The sequence below is a fragment of the Saccostrea cucullata genome, unplaced genomic scaffold, assembly GCF_032062105.1.
Source record: "Saccostrea cucullata isolate Sc308-1 unplaced genomic scaffold, CSIRO_AGI_Scuc_v1 ctg11075, whole genome shotgun sequence".
NCBI classification, from domain to species: domain Eukaryota; kingdom Metazoa; phylum Mollusca; class Bivalvia; order Ostreida; family Ostreidae; genus Saccostrea; species Saccostrea cuccullata.
This window is the reverse complement of record NW_026923476.1, coordinates 1-21,802: the sequence shown is the minus strand read 5'-3', so window position 1 is coordinate 21,802 and position 21,802 is coordinate 1. Positions and strand designations below refer to the sequence as shown.

The following is a 21,802-nucleotide window of genomic DNA, read 5'->3' as shown; positions in this document are numbered from 1 at the left end:
TTCGATAAAACTCAGATTTGGCATATTGATGTTTTGGGGAAAAATATTGTACAGATAATTGAATTTCTTTTAAATTTAAGAATACATGAATACATCACTTACATGTTTTTAGTTTTTTTTTATTGTAAGTTGCAGAAGATTTGTATGATTTTTACATTACAATACTGGTATTTATGTACATTGGAACTTTTGTCAAGTAAGGATATTTGCCCGTCACCTAGCAGAATGTCAAACAGAATTTGTCATGTACTGATTTCCAGACTAGTTCCATGGACTGTCCATGGAAAAACTGCCAGGGAAATGCCATGGAATATCTAGTCAAATTCATGGACAAGTGTCCATGAATTCCATGGAAAGTGTCCATGAATTCCATGGACACTTGTCCATGGAAAGTGTCCATGGAATATTTTGCTGTATTGCCATGGACATTTTCTAGTTATTTTCCACCCTTATTTTATCAAATTATTCCCTGGACAAGGAGTCCAAATACTCCAGGTTTTTTCCATGGACACTTTTTTCCATGGATTTTCATGGTATATCCATGGAGTTCCATGGAAGTTCTACAGCCGGGTGATCTTTCTAAATATTAAAAGATTTCAAGTCAAAAAGCAAAAAAAAAAAAAAAAAAATATTTACAAGAATGCAATCCATTATCATTGTGAATGGAGTAAATCGATAATGGTGTGTTCCCTTAAATGGCAATATTTTTTTTATTTTCAAATAAATGAAAACAAATTTGGTATTTTTTTTCTTGTTAAAGCATGATCTTTCTAAATATTAAAAGATTTCAAGTCAAAAAGCCAATAAAAAAATTTATTTCCAAGAATGCTTTCATTATCATGTTGAACAGAGTAAATCGATAATGGCGTGTTCCCTTAAATGGCCATATTTTTTTTATTTTCAAATAAATGAAAACAAATTTGGTATTATTTTTCTTGTTAAAGCATGATCTTTCTAAATATTAAAAGATTTCAAGTCAAAAAGCCAAAAAAAAAATATATATATTTCCAAGAATGCTTCCATTATCATGTTTATAATGGTGTAAATCTATAATGGTGTGTTCCCTTAAATGGCCATATCTTTTTTAATTTCAAATAAATGAAAACAAATTTGGTATTTTTTTTCTTGTTAAAGCATGATCTTTCTAAATATTAAAAGATTTCAAGTCAAAAAGCCAAAAAAAAAATTTTTTTCCAAGAATGCTTTCATTATCATGTTGAACGGAGTAAATCGATAATGGCGTGTTCCCTTAAATGGCCATATTTTTTTTATTTTCAAATAAATGAAAACAAATTTGGTATTATTTTTCTTGTTAAAGCATGATCTTCCTAAATATTAAAAGATTTCAAGTCAAAAAGCCAATAAAAAAAAATTATTTCCAAGAATGCTTTCATTATCATGTTGAACGGTGTAAATCGATAATGGTGTGTTCCCTTCAATGGCCAATTTTTTTTTTTATTTTCAAATAAATGAAAACAAATTTGGATTATTTTTCTTGTTAAAGCATGATCTTTCTAATTATTAAAAGATTTCAAGTCAAAAAGCCAAAAAAGAAAAATTATTTCAAGAATGCTTCCATTATCATATTGAACGGAGTAAATCGATAATGGTGTGTTCCCTTAAATGGCCATATCTTTTTTATTTTTAAAAAAATGAAAACAAATTTGGTATTTTTTTTTCTTGTTAAAGTATGATCTTTCTAAATATTAAAAGATTTCAAGTCAAAAAGCCAAAAAAAAAAATTATTTCCAAGAATGCTTCCATTATCATGTTGAACGGTGTAAATCGATAATGGCGTGTTCCCTTAAATGGCCATATTTTTTTTATTTTCAAATAAATGAAAACAAATTTGGTATTATTTTTCTTGTTAAAGCATGATCTTTCTAAATATTAAAAGATTTCAAGTCAAAAAGCCAAAAAAAAAATATATATATTTCCAAGAATGCGAATCCATTATCATGTTGAATGGTGTAAATCGATAATGGTGTGTTCCCTTAAATGGCCATATCTTTTTTATTTTCAAATAAATGAAAACAAATTTGGTATTATTTTTCTTGTTAAAGCATGATCTTTCTAAATATTAAAAGATTTTAAGTCAAAAAGCCAAAAAAAAAAAAATTATTTCCAAGAATGCTTTCATTATCATGTTGAACAGAGTAAATCGATAATGGCGTGTTCCCTTAAATGGCCATATTCTTTTTATTTTCAAATAAATGAAAACAAATTTGGTATTATTTTTCTTGTTAAAGCATGGTCTTTCTAAATATTAAAGGATTTCAAGTCAAAAAGCCAATAAAAAAAAATTATTTCCAAGAATGCTTTCATTATCATGTTGAACGGAGTAAATTGATAATGGTGTGTTCCCTTAAATGGCCATTTTTTTTTTATTTTCAAATAAATGAAAACAAATTTGGTATTATTTTTCTTGTTAAAGCATGATCTTTCTAAATATTAAAAGATTTTAAGTCAAAAAGCCAAAAAAAAAAATATATATTTCCAAGAATGCGAATCCATTATCATGTTGAATGTTGTAAATCGATAATGGTGTGTTCCCTTAATTGGCCATATCTTTTTTATTTTCAAATAAATGAAAACAAATTTGGTATTATTTTTCTTGTTAAAGCATGATCTTTCTAAATATTAAAAGATTTTAAGTCAAAAAGCCAAAAAAAAAAAATTATTTCCAAGAATGCTTCCATTATCATGTTGAACGGTGTAAATCGAAAATGGTGTGTTCCCTTAAATGGCCATATCTTTTTTATTTTCAAAAAAATGAAAACAATTTTGGTATTATTTTTCTTGTTAAAGCATGATCTTTCTAAATATTAAAAGATTTCAAGTCAAAAAGCCAAAAAAAAAAATATATTTCCAAGAATTCTTCCATTATCATGTTGAACGGAGTAAATTGATAATAGTGTGTTCCCTTAAATGGCCATATTTTTTTTAAATTTTGAAATAAAAGATGATAAATTTGGTATAATTTTTCTTGTAAAAACATGATCTTTCTAGATATATAAAAAGATATAATATTAGAAAGTCCCTCTCCCCCCTCCCCCCCCCCCCCCAAAAAAAATTATCTCAAAGAATGCTTCCATTATCATGTGTTGTTTTTCTTGTAAATGCAAGTCACCCTTGTGGCACTCTGGTTAGAGTGTCTGCTCTTGAGTTGCTAAGTAAGAAGTTGACATTGGGTGTTCAAAGGCCACTGTTGCACTTGGAAACCAGTTCTTCGGATGAGACCTAGAAACCGAGGCCTGTGTCCCTCTAGGTGCCACTACGAAAAAGATCTCTCACTGCTTATATAATGGCCCTTGAGTATAAGTGCCTAAGTACAGGACAAATTTTGAAGCTCTCCACTGACAAGTGGTGGTGTCTCCATATGTGTGAAACTTCTGGAGAAAATTTAAGAGAGACTTTAAACAACATGCAATCAATCTATCTAAATATAAAAAAAAAATACAGTGTCAGAAAGAAAAAAAGAACATAAATCAACATGTTAATAATCTCAGTAAATCGCTATTAGTATCTTGATTTTCTTAAATGATCATATCTTTTCATTTTTATTTTTTAGACAAATACATGTTAAATTTGGTCTCACACTGCACTGATGATAAAATTAACATCTTTCTTGTAAATATCATATTGTGAATTTTAATAGCTGAGAACTAGAATGAAAGTTCATATTGCATCCAGCTCCTGAAAAAAAAAAACATTGAAATCCCTTGGTTTTAACAAACATGCAAGAGAAATGCGCTTCTCAGGAAAAACACTCTAAAGTATCCATTCTTCAACGGTTATTAACCCGCATTGAAATTGGAGCGCAACATCTGGGGGCGAATCCACTCATTTGGGGACGAAGCGATCTGTTACCGATCAATGTCTGTAATACGCTTTGTTTTCGCTGAAAGAATTTGAGGAAAGACAGAATTGAAGTGAATGATGTCAAAGATTGTAAGAAAGCTCAAAGTACAAAAACTACGGATTAATTCAAGTACATTTAAATCAATATAGTTTCGTTGATACTCAATTTATTGAAATATTGGTTTAATATGCCTGAATTAGTTCATTAACATCACAATCGGATGCAATGTGTAAGTATTTGGGTATCATAATATTCTACATTCTTTGTCAGAAATGATAATTAAAGTAAAAGTTATGTAACAGGTAAGCTAAACAAATATTTAGCAGCCACTATTTCTTTGAGTATCTATCATCTTGTGTTACATGTAGAGTTTAACAAGTGCATTCAGCACAGCAGTATAAATTGTGTTTAAGCATGTTATTAAAACACATGTTAAAATTGAACATATACATGATATAATCTGATAATTATTTAAGTGGATTATTGATAGGCATAACTGTTACATTCAATATGCACATACCATATGAAAAGTATGGAAGACAAGCAGTAACACAATAATTACTTATATTGTTTTAATGATAAACATGATTAAGGTACATGTAGTTGGAAGTCCTATACATTTTGGTAGCAAGTCTTGCCACTGTGGATTATAGATTATCATATTTTTGGAAATATTGAAGACATAATTTGAAAGCATTGCACAAATAAAAAAATATCTTGGAAATTGTTCATTACTGATTTATTTATAGGCATTAAAAACTGAATACATTGTAGGTAGGGAAACATTATAAAACTTTCTGGGGTTCTTTTTAGAATTTGACAGTTATGATAGCTATTTGTTTTCATTGGATGTGAATTAATAATTAGCCAGCAGCAAAATGTTATAATTTATCAATATTCATCTGTAAATGTGTGTTTTCATCTATATTTTTTTCAAAGTGATTCTTTCTTTGGACCATGTTGACACAATATAAGGTATATTGCTGATTTTTAGCTGTAGCTAAATGCAGTTGTATCAAATTCATATAGGAGAAGAAGAAATCCTATAGGAATTTAAAATTTCCTACAGGATATTTTTCTCCCTTAGGAGCAAGTAAATAATTCAAAAGTGAAAAAAATTCCTACAGGAATTTCTGACCGAAAAAGAGAATCCCACAGGAATTTAAGAAATCCTATGGGATATATTTTTCCTAAGGGATTTTTTCTCTCTCCTATAGGAAATTGTATTCCTACAGGAGATTAAATTCTCCCATAGTAATTTAATTTTCTGTAGGATTTCTTAAATATCCCACAGGAAATTCAGAAATCCTGCAGGATTTTGATAATATCCCTCAGGAATTTTATTTTTCCTACAGGAACTTTATTTTTCCTATGGGAATTTTTTGTTCAAAGGTGATTATCTCACCTGGCAGGTGAGATTTACCTGTAACAAAGGTAGTTATGAACTCTGTGAGTGATGGTCTACCACTTGGTATACATGGTTTTTATGTGAAATGAGAATTTGGCGGGCGCCAAAATGCCACTTTTGAAGTGGCATAATTATCCGGCACAGTGTTTTGTATTCTGCAGTCAAGACACATTGAGAAAACTTTATTGGAACCAGTTCGGTAGTAATCGTATGAACACATCTTTATACAATTAGTCTCCAGCTTCCAGAATTCGTGTTCAACCTATTTAAACTCAAAACACGTTTTATTAGGTATGAGACTGAAGAAGTTAGGTGTAAATTATGATTGGAAAAACACAGGATATCGCTATACATTATACATTTTACTCTAGACTTTCTTAATTTTGTTAAAGATTATAGACATCTTATGACCATGTGCGCAAGTGAACATATATATTGAGCCCACAAACATGTCCAAAACTATAATGGTAAAAATACGTCTTGTGTCTAGGAAGAATGCAATCATTCTGGGATATGAATGGATCCCATATATAATGTCAGAATCAAAGTGATGTTGAAAAATAGAAAATATATTATTTATAAAGAAAACAATATAATCATGTTACATGTAGAAAAAAAAGTCACGTGATTATTTTTTTTATACAATGCACTTGCATTTGCAAATTTATCAACTGCTTACAGTATTTGTTTTTCATTATCTTCAGAGTGGGTCCGAAATCTGTCTTATAAAGAAAGTAAAAAAATCTGCCTTTTTGTCTGTCATTATAGAGTGCATGTATTTTATTTCTATCCATTATTTTTGCTTGTTTGTTTGTATAAATATTTCAAATTTTAGGGTTTGTTTTCGTTAAATCTTAACATTTCTTTTTATTATTTTATATGTCATTTTTTCTTTGTGTTTCTCTTTTTTTTTTTGTTTACATTGTTATTAAAATATTATTACATTACAATTTTACATTATTAAAATATTTTTGCTATAATTTTTGATTGATTGATTGTATACTGTTTAACGCCCCTCTCCAATATATTTCACTGATAGGAAGACGTCACCATTGCCGGTGAAGGGCTGCAAATTTAGGCTCATGCTCGGCACTTTCGACCTTTGAGCAGGGAGGGATCTTTATCGTGCCACACTTGCTGTGACACGGGGCCTCGGTTTATACGGTCTCATCCGAAGGACCCCCCATTTAGTCGCCTTTTACGACAAGCAAGGGGGTACTGAGGACCTATTCTAACCCGGATTCGCAAGGGGCCTATAATTTTTGATATTTCATTTCAAATTTATTATAAATGTAAAATAAGTACTCCTTTGCTGTCGGTAGTTAGGCATTGATTAACTATTTTTTTAATCCAGCTTTCTTGTTTCGTCTCATTTATTTTGTATTTCTAATTATTGGTATGGAAAGTAATACATTACGTTGATATTTTTAAATTTTTAATTGTGCCACCATCACATTGGATTAAGCAATAAAAAAGATTATCTTTGACATTCTTAAATGATGTTTCAGACTGCTATAATAATATTTTCCTGAATTGTAATAAAAATCCCACATACATGTATTTATTTATTTTTAACTCTAGGACTGCGTTAAGATATATATAGCTTTACTAACCTGACCTAATTCAGATATTTAAACTGCTATCAATAACTGTTAAAATTTACTTCCTGGATTAAAATTATCCCGAGTCAAACAAAATGCACAGAGAAAATGGAATGCTTAATTGTCTTGGTGGAATGCTATTCACAGTAAATATTATTTCTGCTTATGGTAAGACTTATTTGTATATGAATCTCTCTCTCTCTCTCTCTCTCTCTCTCTCTCTCTCTCTCTCTCTCTCTCTCTCTCTCTCTCTCTCTCTCTGTAGCATTGTTTAAATACCTTGACTTCTTTTTATTTTAGTGCTATGTTTAATGCAGTAGAGGTATGACATTTATAAATAGTCACCGATCACAACACACAGTATGTTTCAGTGTCTTAGTTTTAAGCATGGAAAGTATGTGCATCTCATTTGACATTGGTATTTAAAATGTCATTATTTGACCCTTTACAGTCACGTGTCCCCGGTTTTAGGTCAAAATATGATAAAAAATAGAATTGTTATACAAACAAGCAAAGTGAAAAGTAATATACAAATACACCAAAAAAATTGCAATGAAATTAATAGAAAGGTAATGCTAGACAACCAGCACGAATACCGTTATACAATAAAGCAGTCAAGTGTAACGAATGCGGAGAAATTTTTCCGGCCAGTAATGATTTATCGTACACAATTGTATCGAAATAGGAGTATGTCTATAATTTACTAGCCGTGTTTAGCTTTCATGTAGCTTGTTTACATCGTACACAAATAACTATGCATAATCTGCAGGGCTTTATTTCACTAAATCAAGACGCAGAGCGGCCGACTCTTTTGTTACAAAGGTGTAATTCAAGAACTCTTTTGGTAGAATGTTAGATGATGATTGATTGATTGTATATTGTTTAACGTCCCTCTTGAGAATTTTTCACTCATATGGAGACGTCACCGATGCCGGTGAAGGGCTTCAAATTTAGACCTATACTCGGCACTCAGGGCCATTGAGCAGTGAGGGTTCTTTATCGTGCCAACGCCTACCGTGACACGGGACCTACGTTTTTAAGGTCATATCCGAAAGACCCGTGACTTTCACTTCTAGTGCCGAGCGCTTGGCGAAGGAACAGTCACTACCTTTGTTTACGTCTTAGGTATGACGCGGCGCCGCGATCGAGAATCGAACCCGGGCCTACCGATCACGAAGCGAACGCTCTACCACTAGGCTACCGTGACCGATGGTAGAATGTTAGAGGAAAAGGTGCAAATCAATCAAGCTCTCCATATTGATATTTAAATATGATATTATATTATAGATACTTGATTTTTTTTATTGATTGATTGATTGATTGATTGTATGTTGTTTAACGTCCCTCTCAAGAATTTTTTTTACTCATATGGAGACGCCAACACTTGCCGGTGGAGGGCTACAATTTTTTTTTCCTGTTCTCGGCACGCAGGGCCTTTGAGCAGTGAGGGATCTTTTTCGTGCCGGCACCTACTGCGACACGGGGCCTCAGTTTATACGGTCTCATCCGCAGGACCGGTCTCCACGTCCCACAGTGGGATTCGAACCCGCGACGTAAGGATTGACTCCTTACTTCGCGACTATAGAGCAGACGCTCTAACCACTGCGCCACGCAGGCGACTAATTTCTTTGAAAGATAAGACGAAAAGTATTGATTACATAAATATAGTTTACATGGGATCCCCAATCCCATTTATAACCGAGAATATGTTTTTGGTATTTTGGAGACAGCCGAGCGTCTGGTTGAAACTATACACCTAGTGCAATTTTGGTCAAAAAACATTGCAGAGTTATTTTTGTTTCTTTAAAATCTATCAATAAAATAGAAGCCTTTTATGCTTTACGTTATTATTTATTCATGTAAATCCACTGACAATAGATTAATTCTGTTTGATACGAAGAAACAGAAATAAGATTATATGAATTGAAAAATGCCATTTTTGTACATAATAAATGACTATATAAAAAAAAGAAAATGTCATGCATATAAACATATAATGCAGATTCAGAAAAAATGAACAATTGAAAGACATAATCAATTTTGTTTCAATAAATATCAAAGGTGGGGTATAAAAATGTGCAAACACCACAATCTTACGAATTTTTAGCAAATAACCATATAGTTGAAAAACTATTCTAAAATAGCAAGTATCATAAGAAACCATTCAAAGATAACTATTCTGACACTGCAGTAATTACAGATGGTTTTGGGGTGGGACGGAGGGCAATTTATTTTTCAACAGAATTTTTGTGTTTGCGCGTTCACTGACAAGGCTCTGTGAGGGAATGGTGCAAGTCGAAAGAATCCGCGCTCAAATCCTAGCATCCGAAGGCTGACCCTATCAATCATATCAATTTACAGGGAGATCTTTGAGAATTGCTTTAACTAGATTACCGTGTCAGATTTTTTACATCTATTAATGTAAGGATGTAGATTAAATATTTATTCGCACAAAGGCCATTGGGTAGTAAAGGAATTCTGGGAATGTTTCACAAAAAAATTTCCTAGCCGTATGTACAGATTTCATTCTGAATTTTCTCTGTTCTTACACGTTAGTACCTCTACTGGGCTCGCTTCGCGACGCTCGCTGCGCTCGCTATTAATTAGGTGTATGTCATAGCGAAACAACTTTATCGTCTGTCGTGCCAGTTGCCGATAATAGAGTGTAGATTTATTACTTTCCAATACACATCTCTGTCAGATGTTTACAATAATATAAAAAAAAATCAACAGCTAATAGTTTGTTTACTAAGTACGCAATGTACATGTATCACTGTGTAAAATATGACCTTCTTCTACTTAATAAAATTGATATGAATTAATACAATGTATTATACATTTTTGAGACTGTGAAAATTATTAAAAAGAATACTTTTCATATATTTCGGAAATATGTTAAAATCTATAAATTCTGCACACCTTAATCCTACCATAAGTACCTTAGTCAGAGATGGACAGTTAATGCCTCAATTGACTTCTGTTTACATTTATTGACACTTAATCTTTCATCTACTTATTAATTCTATTATAAACATGCTGCTAGAAATTCACCAGTCCTTCTGTAATAACTCCTTATTTGATTTCTCTATACTTTCTTGTTAATCCTTTTTGTTTCATTTTTGTTTGGTATGAATGATATGTTCTTAAAAATATAGTCAGTTGTAGTCAGACCTTCGGTGCTAATATTTCCCAAAGTTTTGTAAAAGTATGTTCCATAATAAAGCTACATATAAGAGTACTAAAATTATAACACCTGTTGGCTTGTTGGAGGTTTCATGTCGAATCTGGGCTCAATAATAGGAAAAACTCACAGTTGGCACAAAATCAGTATTAGAAGGTCAAATCCATCCCATCATACTTGTGGACACTTGATCTGACCTAAGAATGATTAAACTAAACCATAAAAATTTTGATCACATCCACAACACTTCAAAATTCCCCATACTTTCATGAAATACATTGGAATGAACAAAAAAATACATAAGAAATCCTTGCTGATCAATAGAGTACGTATTTTGAAAGGTTTATATTCATCTAAGCGAAAAAGACCTTATGTTATACAGATGTTCATTGACTGCTCTCTCAGTTTTACATACAATACAATTATTGGACAGAGCCAGGATACTCATTCTTTCATATTGAATATCATAATGGAGATGAATGTTCTTGAGAGAGAATATGCAATGGATGAAGATAATATTCCCCTGGACTATTTATTTTCACTTTACTTACAGAAAACATAGCATTAAACAAGCCTGCCTGGCAGCAACATCCGTATTCTTCCTCGAGATGGGGAGCAGACAAAGCTGTAGATAGACGGTATTCATTTCAGAGTGCTGCTGGAGAACAGTGTACAATATCTGACATTGTAAAAGTAACTGCAATCTGGCGTGTGGATCTAGGAGGCATACTCAGTATACATCATATAACCATCTTCTACAGGACGGATGATGTCATATGGGGTGCTACATAAACCACTTGTTTGAAAATGATTCATTTTGAATTATTGTAACGCCGTTTAACAAACCCATTATTTAAATTCAATTTCTTCTGATGAACGTCTTATACTTAAGTCAACTTTTGAATTGCGTATCTTTGAATCTTAATTTTTTCCCCATTTTTCTTCGAAAAGAATATTACAACTATTAAGAGTAAAATTTTGCATATGCTATAAATCCTTAAAAAAACAATAAAAGTAAAATACTTTATTATGCATTAGTAATAGATTAAATTTCGCTTTGAAACACTAAAATTGGCTTTGAAACACAGAAATGTGAAATAATTCTAGTTTGGTTGATTCATTTGAGTTTTTTTTTTACATTAAGGTTTGATGTGTCAAGTATAAATTGCCTACTTTTGTTTGTTAGGAAATATATATAATTTGAAAATAATTTTTATATTTTCCACATTCCAAACAAACAAAATTAAATGTGATATTCATAATAAAAACTTTAATAAGAAATTATCAAAGACATTAAACATAAGAATTTTGAAATTTAGCAGGTCTCTTGGCCAAAGTCATTCTCATCATGATAATGATCTTCTTTGTATTTGTGACACTTATAATTATGTCTTTGGTAATGCTACATCTACTTAACAGAAGTTTACATGTAATTATGTTTCTCTAGACGAAACCAATGGATACGCGCCACGCTTTCTTGGTTTTTCGGTTTACATTTCGAACACAACCAATAGATATGATGGCTATCTTTGTTTCAAAGACGTGAATTACACCAAGGCTACAATACCAAATCCTGCTACAATAAAATGTATAAATCATGGGAGATACGTCATTTACTACAATGAGAGACTCCCAGGAGTTACCTACCCTGATGGCTATTCAACGTATGCACACAACGAACTCTGTGAACTTGAAGTTTATGGTAAGAGGACACAATCAAAACAATATTTTTTTTCTCCATAGGTATATTCTAAAAAAGTCCATTGAAACCAGTTCAGAAAAAGAAATATTTTGCCATTAAGCGCAATGTACATTGCAATAATACGCGACCTCAGACGTTTAAACACATAGACTATGTTTGCAATTAAACGTAATGTGATTGACGCAATATATATTGCGTTTGAAAGTATTTAAAAATCAGCCTTGCTCTAAACAGATCACAACCGACTTCTGTGATATTCAGATAACAAATCTAGATGTATATATTTCGAAATAAAAAGATCTTTTATTTGAAGTTATTTGCAGGAAGAAAATAAACCACCTAAAATGCCACTGAATAGTCAATATAGTACAATAGAAAAAAAATGAATGGAAACGGAATCTTTCAATGTTTTCTTAAATATCTTGTGAATGTATTCATCTACATTTCTTATACATTTAAGAGATATTTCAGTATTTAAAGATTTTTGTTCCTGATATTCTTTTTTTAAAATTTTCATATTGTAATAGTTATTTGCGTCCGTACAAAAAGTTATGCAGGCCTTTTTCTTTAAGGAAAAACAAAATACCATAAGGATGTGATAATTTTTAAATCAAGATGTTTTACGTTTTGAAAACAGCGTTTACCGTGATTTTGAATATTAAAAAAGTCATTTATAAATTTATATGCTCACGATCTCTGCCTCTAGACCAAACTTCAATATATGGACCACTTAAGGTAAGTCCACTTTCCTATGACGTCATAGGTTTTTTGCAAAAACTGTTATTAGTTTAAATTCTTACCTAATAGAACAATATGTTTTGGAGGAATGATAAGTATTGAAAAGTGAAAGAATTTATAAAATGTATATTTTCTTTATTTTATCAATTATTCAATTTTTAAAAATATTGACAAGGGCAATGACTCCTTCTCAAGTCTCTTCATTCTGGCATTTGCTATATTGTACTTCTAATGTAAAATAGTTTACCTGATATTCATAATTCAAAAGTATCTTATGAGTAGGAAGTATATAGGAACATTCAATACAGAATTAGCATTTTAACAAGATTTTACATATTTTTCGTAATACTGTGTAGAAAAAATGTGGAATTTTTTACGTTGACGTATATTTCTGTTTATTTATGTCTCCCATGATAAATAATATGGCGACCTATACAATTTTGCAGTATTCAGAAAATTTAAAGTATAAAAAATGAAAACAGATGCAAGTTTTGTACTTTGAACCACTGGAATTTCGAGGGTGGAAAAACCTTAATTTGACAGGAATTTTTTAAATGTATACGTAATATACGTACAATGTATGTAATATCAACAAAATTAATTTTAAAAATCGAACTGATATAATAAAAGGATCGACAAATTAATTTAATTCATTGGTTAAAATTCAAATTTTTCGGTTTATATATATGTTAATTTTAAACTTCTTGAAAATCTCGGCTGCATTTTACTTAAAATAATGTAGTAAATTGAATTGATGTCGCTTTTTTTGTTCCTGATATGTAGAACTTGTAAGCATTGTTTGTTATATTAGTTAGCACTGTTTATAGTCCTGAAAGGAATGGTAATGGTGCAACAATAGATCGATTGATTTATTGAGTGAATGGATTTTTCACTCGAAGAAAAGTCACCAAATATTCGTGAAGGACCTCAAAGAAGGAAATGTAGATAACAAATGGTATTCAATATCAAGGAATTTAAAACAATAAAAAAAGGAGCAGAGCAAACACGGGCATCTGAAACAACAGAGGTGGGATCAGGTGCCATGGAGAAATAGACCGGTCACACCTGCCGTGTGCTTCTTGTCATGATTGGAAAAATCGGGAAAATCCGTCGTAAATTCAGTGTAAAAATAATGGACTAACAATTAATATGAAAAACGTCAGTCAGCATTTAACCCCATAATAGATTGTATTTGGTAACAAGGTCATTGCATCGACCATAGAACTTACGAAATGATGACTTTAAACCAGACAGCTGATATTCTTGTTTCATCAACTTGCTTGTCAATAATTTTTGTAACCTGAACTTGGACCATTGAGCAGTGAGGGATCTTAATCATGCCTACGCTTGCTGTGACAAGGGCCTCGGATTTTAAGATCCCCACCTCAACCAAAACTATCCGAATATGGAGCAAGCGTACTTCTGACAGTGGCAATAAACAACAAAAGATCGAATAATAATCATACATTACATAATTCTAAACTTAAACAAGAGACACATTTGAAAGGGGTATAGAAGAAAGGAGGCACGCAACCTTTGTATATGGAAATAAGAAAGCATAAAATAGATTGTAAATGTATTTCATTTCGCGTGTACTACTGAATTTAAGATTTATGAATGTTCTTAAGTTTATAAAATACAGCTGTATATATAAGCAAGAAATTTTGCAAAGCACCTGCTTTTGCGGAAGATGCTTTCAGCGGACGGACCTAAATAGAATACACCGTCAGCCAAATGTAATACGTTTACAGTATGCTAAGACAATCAACTTAACTATTGTGAGAATTTTTCCGTTACATTGTAAATAAAAGAAGTCGACGTAAAATAAATCAGCTAGAGGTACATGTAATGTGAGCAATGAACTCACTAAATGGTACCCCTACCATATATGAATATATTGGCAATGTCCATGTTTTGCTATGGGACACCCAAATATGTATGGGATGAATAAGTAAAATAAGTGGTACGCAATGGCATTATATAAGGAAGATTCTCTGAAAGTTTCATCAAATTTCATTCAGTTATATGAGAGGAGTTGCGGATAAGAGATGAGTACTCCAAAATGTAACAGATGAACGGACGGACAGACAGACGGACTATTTACCTTCCTGCTCTTTAAGCGCGAGGTATGAAAAAAAAATCACTATAAATTTTTAATGATCATCGATTATTTTGTTTGCTCTACACCACGAACAGTCTAATAATGATGAGGTAAAGACAGTACAAAAGTTTGCCGAATACAAAATGTACACAATGGAATTTATTCCGTCAAAATATTTCTTCTCTGAAAATAAAACTACGTATATTTAAAATGGAGTGCACTTAGTGTAAAACACCTTAACGCGGGTATTACTGTCATGTGACAAAACATCAGTTATGCAATGAAATATGTTTTATTTGTTTAAGAAACAATTTGGAATTTATTGATTAATTATTATTATTATTACTTTTTTTAAGTAAATGTTTTCAAAGACAAAGAATAAAAGAGGAATCATATAATATTAACTTACTGATTTAACAATGCTAAAATATTGTCATAAAGTTGAAAACTAATAGATTGAAAAAAAACAAAGTTTTAAAGTTTCCAAAATGAAGACATATAGAAAACAAATATCACCATTAGTTATTCATTGATAATTTATCAGTTTAATTTGATTAGGTTGTCCTGTCCAAGGTGTTTATGGAGAAAACTGTACATTACCATGTCCAAATAATTGTCAGGAGAGGCGTTGTAACATTGAGGATGGGACTTGTCTTGGGTGTGTAATGGGATACAAAGGAGTGCGATGTGAAGAACGTACGTATTAACAAAACAAGAGAGAAAGAGAGTGGGGGAGGAGGCAACCTGTATCTATTTTATATGTAATGTGCATTTCTATCGATGCAACATTCAATGAAGGAATTATGAATGAATTTTTTAACGTTCTGAAACTTTGAAAATTGACAACTGTTTCTACTCAACGGTCATAGGATTTCAAGTTATATGCTATAAAACGGCCAAATACCCCCCAATAAAATTAAAAATTTCACCAAGTCACGTTTCATGAATACTGTAGCGAAAGGTCTACTATCATAATTTTTTTTTATCTAAAACTTTGAAATTTTAATCTACTTAGAAAGTTGATGTAATGTAAACTTCCTAAATAGAAGCATGCTCAGTGAAGCATATTTTAACAAGATAATATAGCTGGATCACCGAAAGCACCATAGTTTCTATATTTATTGGAAAAAGAAAACTTTTTGTCTGGAGAGCGTAACCGGTTTCATAGAAATTATGCGCTCACAATGAAACTTGTCCGCGAACTTTTCTAACAGCCCTCGTACATTTCTTTAACTTTGAAAAGAAAATATTGCTTATATATAAATATAGTAGAAGTCAATATGGTAAATCATCATAATTCAGACTTTCTAGTAGTTTCCAAATTATTTCTTTGAATATTTTAGAATTTATTTATCTGTAAGAAAATGAAAGAATTTTCGATATTGCAGAATGCAATGCGTGGTTTTACGGTGCAGATTGCAGTCTTTCCTGTGGATCATGTTTGAATTTCGAACAGTGTCATCACATCAATGGGACATGCTTTAAAGGCTGTGACAAGGGGTTTCAGGGAGAAAAATGCAATGACGGTGTGCAAACTTTTCTAAACATACACAAGTAACATGTAGCATATAACTTATAACATACCTAAGCTATTTTACTTAATTTACTATTAGGAAAAACGATATGGAAATAGCGAACAATATTCAATCTCAAAGTCCATAAAACAATACAGAATAAGAGCAGAGCAAACACGGACCCCGAAACATCAGAGGTAAGATAAGGAGCCATGGAGAAGTAAGCATCCCCTGCCGACCGGTCACACCGCCATGTGCTCCTTGTAATGATCAAGAAATAACGGAAAATATCCGTCGTCAATTCAGTGTATAAATAATGGACTAACAATTGGTATGAAAATCATCAGTCAGAAATTTAAAAACTCTTTTTAATCGAATTTTATCAGAGGATAAAGTAAATGAAAATCCAGGTTCCCATACTAGCGCATTATGTTCTAGGCAGTGTTTGGAACATAAAGTCAAACATTTGACAAAAGTTTTAAAGAGGTAGACATTTTCATGCAAAACTTGTCGATCTTTTAGCGTGTTTTTTTTTCCTCCGGATTCATGTAAATAAAGGATTCTTTTTTAATTTTATAATACACACAAATACAAATTTCCTAATAGTCATTTGGAAAAAAAAATCACAATATAAACAAATAGGAAAATAAATAAAAAGGGAAAAAAATGTTTATTTATTCCTTTTATCTTGTTTTTATTTGCATCCTAGAATGCTCTGTAGGACGTCATGGCTACAATTGTCAGGATGTTTGCAGCATTAATTGCGGAGTCCTTGGTAGATGCAACAGAGTGACCGGAGAATGTCAAGGTGGATGTAAGGCGGGATGGAAAGATAAAAGATGTGATAGGAGTAATTCTATTCTATATAAAAAATTCAAACAGGTTTACTACTTATGTGTTCTATTTTTCATATTGCGGAAAGAGAAAAGGTTGAAAAATAATCAAAGATTCCCAAATTGTTTCACCAAAAAATAATTATCATATCATTTGTTTCATTTTATTATTATCTCATTAATATTTTAATTTAATCATAAATATCAATTTATTGCAGCCCGGAGGACCGGGCTGCTCTATACATATAAGTTTAAGTGTTGGTGTATGGGGATTGGGGTGGGAGTAGTTATTTAGAATTAAAGGTTTTCTAAACATTGAAAAGATTAATTGTTAATCAGGATGTTCTTTCCGTTTATAAATTACGAGATACATAATATATTACTTCCATGAAGTGAATCTGTAAAAATGTATATGTTTTACACATTTAATATATAAAGTTGTTTATCATTTACTATCGAAAAACGACAGGTCCCTTTTTTTTAGAACGTCAAATTTTACTTCTCGGATAAAAACGTACTCTATACAGTTCATGTTTTATATTCTAAAATTGAAAATTAATACATTTTTAAATATAGGTGATGCGTGTGTATAACTTCAATTTAAATTTTATGCAGCCAAACTTTACTTGAGGAATTGAGTTTAAAATTATATCTGTTTTGATTGATTTTTATCCGACTACAAGTTTTCAAAATATTCGCGACTATCGTCTCCATCAATAATACGCATGCTTTTTCACACATATCGAAGCAGTTTGATGAGCAAGACTCATTTTCATTGTTTACTTTATATATTTCCCGGGCGACAATTGATGGTTACATCAATGTTTTCTTGTCTTTATTTGTTTTTGTGATTTCTCTGGAATATTCTTTGTGTCTATGAAAGTCATATAATTATGTATTCTAGTCAATTCTGTTGAATGACATTAAAAATGCTGATGCATGTAACAAAAGCTTGAAAGCGGAATTATTTATAGTATGCTTTTTATAGAGTGTGATAGCAGAACGTTTGGACTAAACTGTGCCCATTCATGTGGTGTTTGCCTTGATAAAGAACAATGCCATTTTGTGAACGGGACATGTTTAAATGGTTGTGACAAAGGTTATCAAGGAATAAATTGTACACAGGGTAATGTACTTAAGAATGCATATAAAAATAGAAAATTCCTCATCACATAGGCATAAAGTATTATATGTAGTCAATTAACAGGTACAAAATGCATATGTTATTCAATTGAGCTATATACAGTAAAACTAGCTTATAATGAAGTCACCGGGACCTGTGAAAAAAACTTCGTTATATCCGTAATTCGTTTTATCCGTATAAGTAACACTGTGTAACTTTACAATATCTCAAGGGATCAATCCATCAAATCGTCTAAAAAATTAATTGATCACTGGGAATATGTTACATTTGTATTAATAAATATCCATTTTGATCGGCAATTCATTTTTCCTAGCATGCCCAGATGGATTTTATGGATACAACTGCAAGGAGACATGTAGCGTCGATTGTAAATTTCCAAAGAGTTGTGACGTAAAAACTGGAGAGTGTCGTGGTAATAACGAATTGCATTATTTTCCAAATCTTCCCATATTCTTAACTGAAATTTTAGGTCTTTTTTTCTGCGAAATACATAATTTAGTTTACTACAGAAACTTATGTAATTTTAAGGAATTTTAACTACCTGAATTTTTCTTTATTAGTTTATATTAAGGACTAGACAACAAAGGTTATAGGCGCAAATATATACAAGACAAAACATTATTCTTGTTCTTTTTGTTTTTATAATATCTGCATTATGGTGTTGACTTGCTTTTATTGACAAAAATATTAAAATAATCCTATTGATGACCATCACTTTAACTCATTTAATAGATCACTTTCTCTCTTTCTCGCTGTCTCTGTCTCTCTCTCTTTCCCTCTCTCTCTCTGATCGGAAGGCTGGGAGTTCAAACATCGGCCGCCCCTGACCATTGTAAAAACATAGAAAATAGGCAACATATGTTCTTTTGCCAAGCGCTTGCCTCGTTGAAGGTAAAATTATTGGTCTTCGTGTTTATAAATATACACTTGAAATTTATCATAGAGCTTTTGTTTTATCATATAATTATTTTGCAACCTGTTTTCGGTTTAAATATATTTTTGGTCTAAACCATACAAAATATGGTCATATCCATTATAGATATTAAGTCAGATCATTAGGAAAACGAAGAAGCATTTTATTTCAACATATGTTTTCATTAAATAGCTTATTCATTGAGTTAGTGATTCATTTTGAAAACTCGCTTTGATACATGATCACTTATTTAAAAATAAGAGTTTCCTGTGTCTACCTGTGTTGTATCGTTTCCTTCGCTTATCGTTTATCATCCATTTTCAATGTTATCGTGGTCGAGATAGTTAATAGAGAGTTGGTAAAAATCATTTGCTGCTAATCAGTAAAAGTTAGCCGTCCGCAAATGATCATATTGCTGGAATTTATATTTTTGTCAAAACCTTTAAACATATTGAAACTAATAACAATCTTTTTGAAACTGGAAAAATATTTATTACATGAAAACTCTTCATCAAGATTATAAACTTATTGTGTAACAAACATTTGTTTTAATTACAGCCATATCATCAGATTCTGATACAACAAGTCAGTGCTATCCAACTCTTTACGGAGTGGTTTCCACGCTTTGCTTAAGCCTGGTTTTAAATATCGTTTTCGTTATCTGGTGAGTTTTTTTGTTTTTTCTTCTTCCAAATCCAATACGGTAATATGTTTTTGAAAAGAAATAATCAACTAATCTTTTTTATTTGATGTGTACATAATTAAATACTCTTTTGATTTCAGGAATTGTAGGAAGAATACATGTAAAGGAACGTGTCGAGAAACGAATAACAAAAAACAGAGGTCCATTGAACACACCAAGCCTAACACAGAGATCTATGATAAAGTAGAGGACAACGCAGGATACCAGGAACTGGGTCAAATAAGTCGACCTTCCCATTATGATAAATTACATTAGAAAGAAGTGAGGATTTTATGTATACAATGCAAATTGTTATTATTTTTGTCAATAGTTTCATCATTAAAGAATTTTTGAAACAATATTTTAATACTATATTTGTTCCTGATATTAAAACAAATATTATAATATATAAAAACAGAAAAAAGCAGTTTTACATATCTTTACTACATGAACATCCAAGTCTGTATTTCAAATATGGTACTTTGAAACTTGAGTTCATTGCAGACGGCCGTTTATAAGGTTTGTTTCCGTTATTACTCGATTATGACAAGGAGCACACAGCGGTGTGACCGGTTGGCGGGCAATGCTTGCTCCTCTATGGCACCTAATCTCATCTCTAAGGTTTGGAAAATCCGTGTTTGCTCTGCTTAATATGTTCTTTTTTTTTGGAATACTTACTGTCGTTGATGATCAATACAATCTATGGTGCTTTGTTTAATTTCTTTTATTTATGTAGTTCTTTAATATCAAATACCATTCTATTCTACAGTGAGAGGATATGATGTTATTGATTGTTTTAAAAAAAAGAAAAAATAAAACTGCATGGAATTTTTGCATTATGTAAGTGTCAATGGTTCATGATATATTTTAGAACCAATTACATTGTATATCTGTAATAGACAAAACAAGATTACTGATTACGTTGATATCACTAAAAATGTATGTATTTAAAGATTTGTCTATCTAAAATTTACCTTCTATATGTTTCAAATTACAAGTGAATACATTTTGGAAGTGTAATTTTAATTAATTTAAGAGTGATTCAGCAAGTGTCTCTTACTTCAACATTTATTGGTTTCTAAAATATAATTTGCCAACGCAGCACTGTTAAAGCTTACTACGAGAAATCAACGGAAAACAGAAGTGCAAAAACGTGCATTGATTTTAAAACTGAATTTTAATTTTAAAAAAAGTCGATGTTGGATTGCTGAGTGAGATGTTGGACCGTTTGCTGAGATATTGGACCGCTTACTTCACAGAATGAGCGAAGCTTCGTCTCATTTGAATTCTTTGGTCTTAAAAGTGACAGACCTGAGGTCACATCACGGGAGACAATACAAAATAAATGTAATGTTAAATTATTAAAATGAAAGGTATAACAAAACATTTATTGACTATGTTCAATCTCCGACAAAATGAGTTTTGTCGACCCTCGTACTAAACTGTCTGCCTTCGGCGTAACGGCCGCAGGCAGACAATTTGCTTCTTGGGTCTGACAAAGCGCATTTTGTTCTCGAACTCAGTCAATAAATGTAAAATGTCTGTCAGGAATTAACTTAAGAATAATTAGGATATTATATATTTTTTACTTGTTTATTTTTTTTTTTTAAAGATTTATGTGAGTTTTAAATAAGTATGATTATAAATTCAAAAAATGCTTGATCATGCAATAGAAAGGGATTTTACTAGAATAGAGAGACCAAGCCGAATTTTTGTCCAGAAAATGTATTTGTGTATTAATCTTAACTAAACAAAATATTTTTAAATTCATTAATATCTTGCCACATTCGATGTTTTATGTTTCCAAACTTAAAGAACATTAAATGTGAAGTCACAACAATTTTTGTCATGCATTTTATTTTATTTTTATTTTTTGTTCATATTGAAAGAGTATTTTTCACATTTTTCATAATATGCTATCTTTGTATCAGTATGTAAAATATCTTTGTATCAGTATGTAAAACATGCATGTTACTTTTTTTCTGTTCGTGTCACATGTATTTCGTTATTTTATTAGATATTTATTACAAATATCCCATAAAGATTGATAAGTTGGAAATCGCTTTCTTTTATGAAAAGAACTGCAATATTTTTGATATGACTTGATGAAGTCCTAATAAAAA

The 21,802-nt window shown here is 31.2% G+C and overlaps 1 protein-coding gene across 1 annotated transcript; it reads left to right on the top strand.

Moving 5' to 3' along the window:
• Positions 1-6,922: 6,922 nt before the first annotated feature.
• LOC134264092 (protein draper-like) lies at positions 6,923-20,008 on the top strand. The gene is made up of 10 exons (XM_062746397.1): positions 6,923-7,039; positions 10,606-10,833; positions 11,500-11,754; positions 15,152-15,289; positions 15,982-16,119; positions 16,817-16,957; positions 17,929-18,066; positions 18,398-18,496; positions 19,556-19,661; positions 19,781-20,008. Exons 1-10 carry the CDS (start codon positions 6,967-6,969, stop codon positions 19,953-19,955), a joined length of 1,491 nt encoding a protein of 496 aa, XP_062602381.1. The 5' UTR covers positions 6,923-6,966; the 3' UTR covers positions 19,956-20,008.
• The last annotated feature ends 1,794 nt before the right edge of the window (positions 20,009-21,802 follow it).

Bases quoted from the DNA above. Each gene is read 5' to 3' on its own strand.
- LOC134264092 (XM_062746397.1), top strand. From the start codon at position 6,967: ATGCACAGAGAAAATGGAATGCTTAATTGTCTTGGTGGAATGCTATTC. The intron at 16,958-17,928 runs GTAATTCTATTC...TGCTTTTTATAG, and splicing joins AGATAAAAGATGTGATAGGA to AGTGTGATAGCAGAACGTTT. The intron at 18,067-18,397 runs GTAATGTACTTA...CATTTTTCCTAG, and splicing joins AGGAATAAATTGTACACAGG to CATGCCCAGATGGATTTTAT.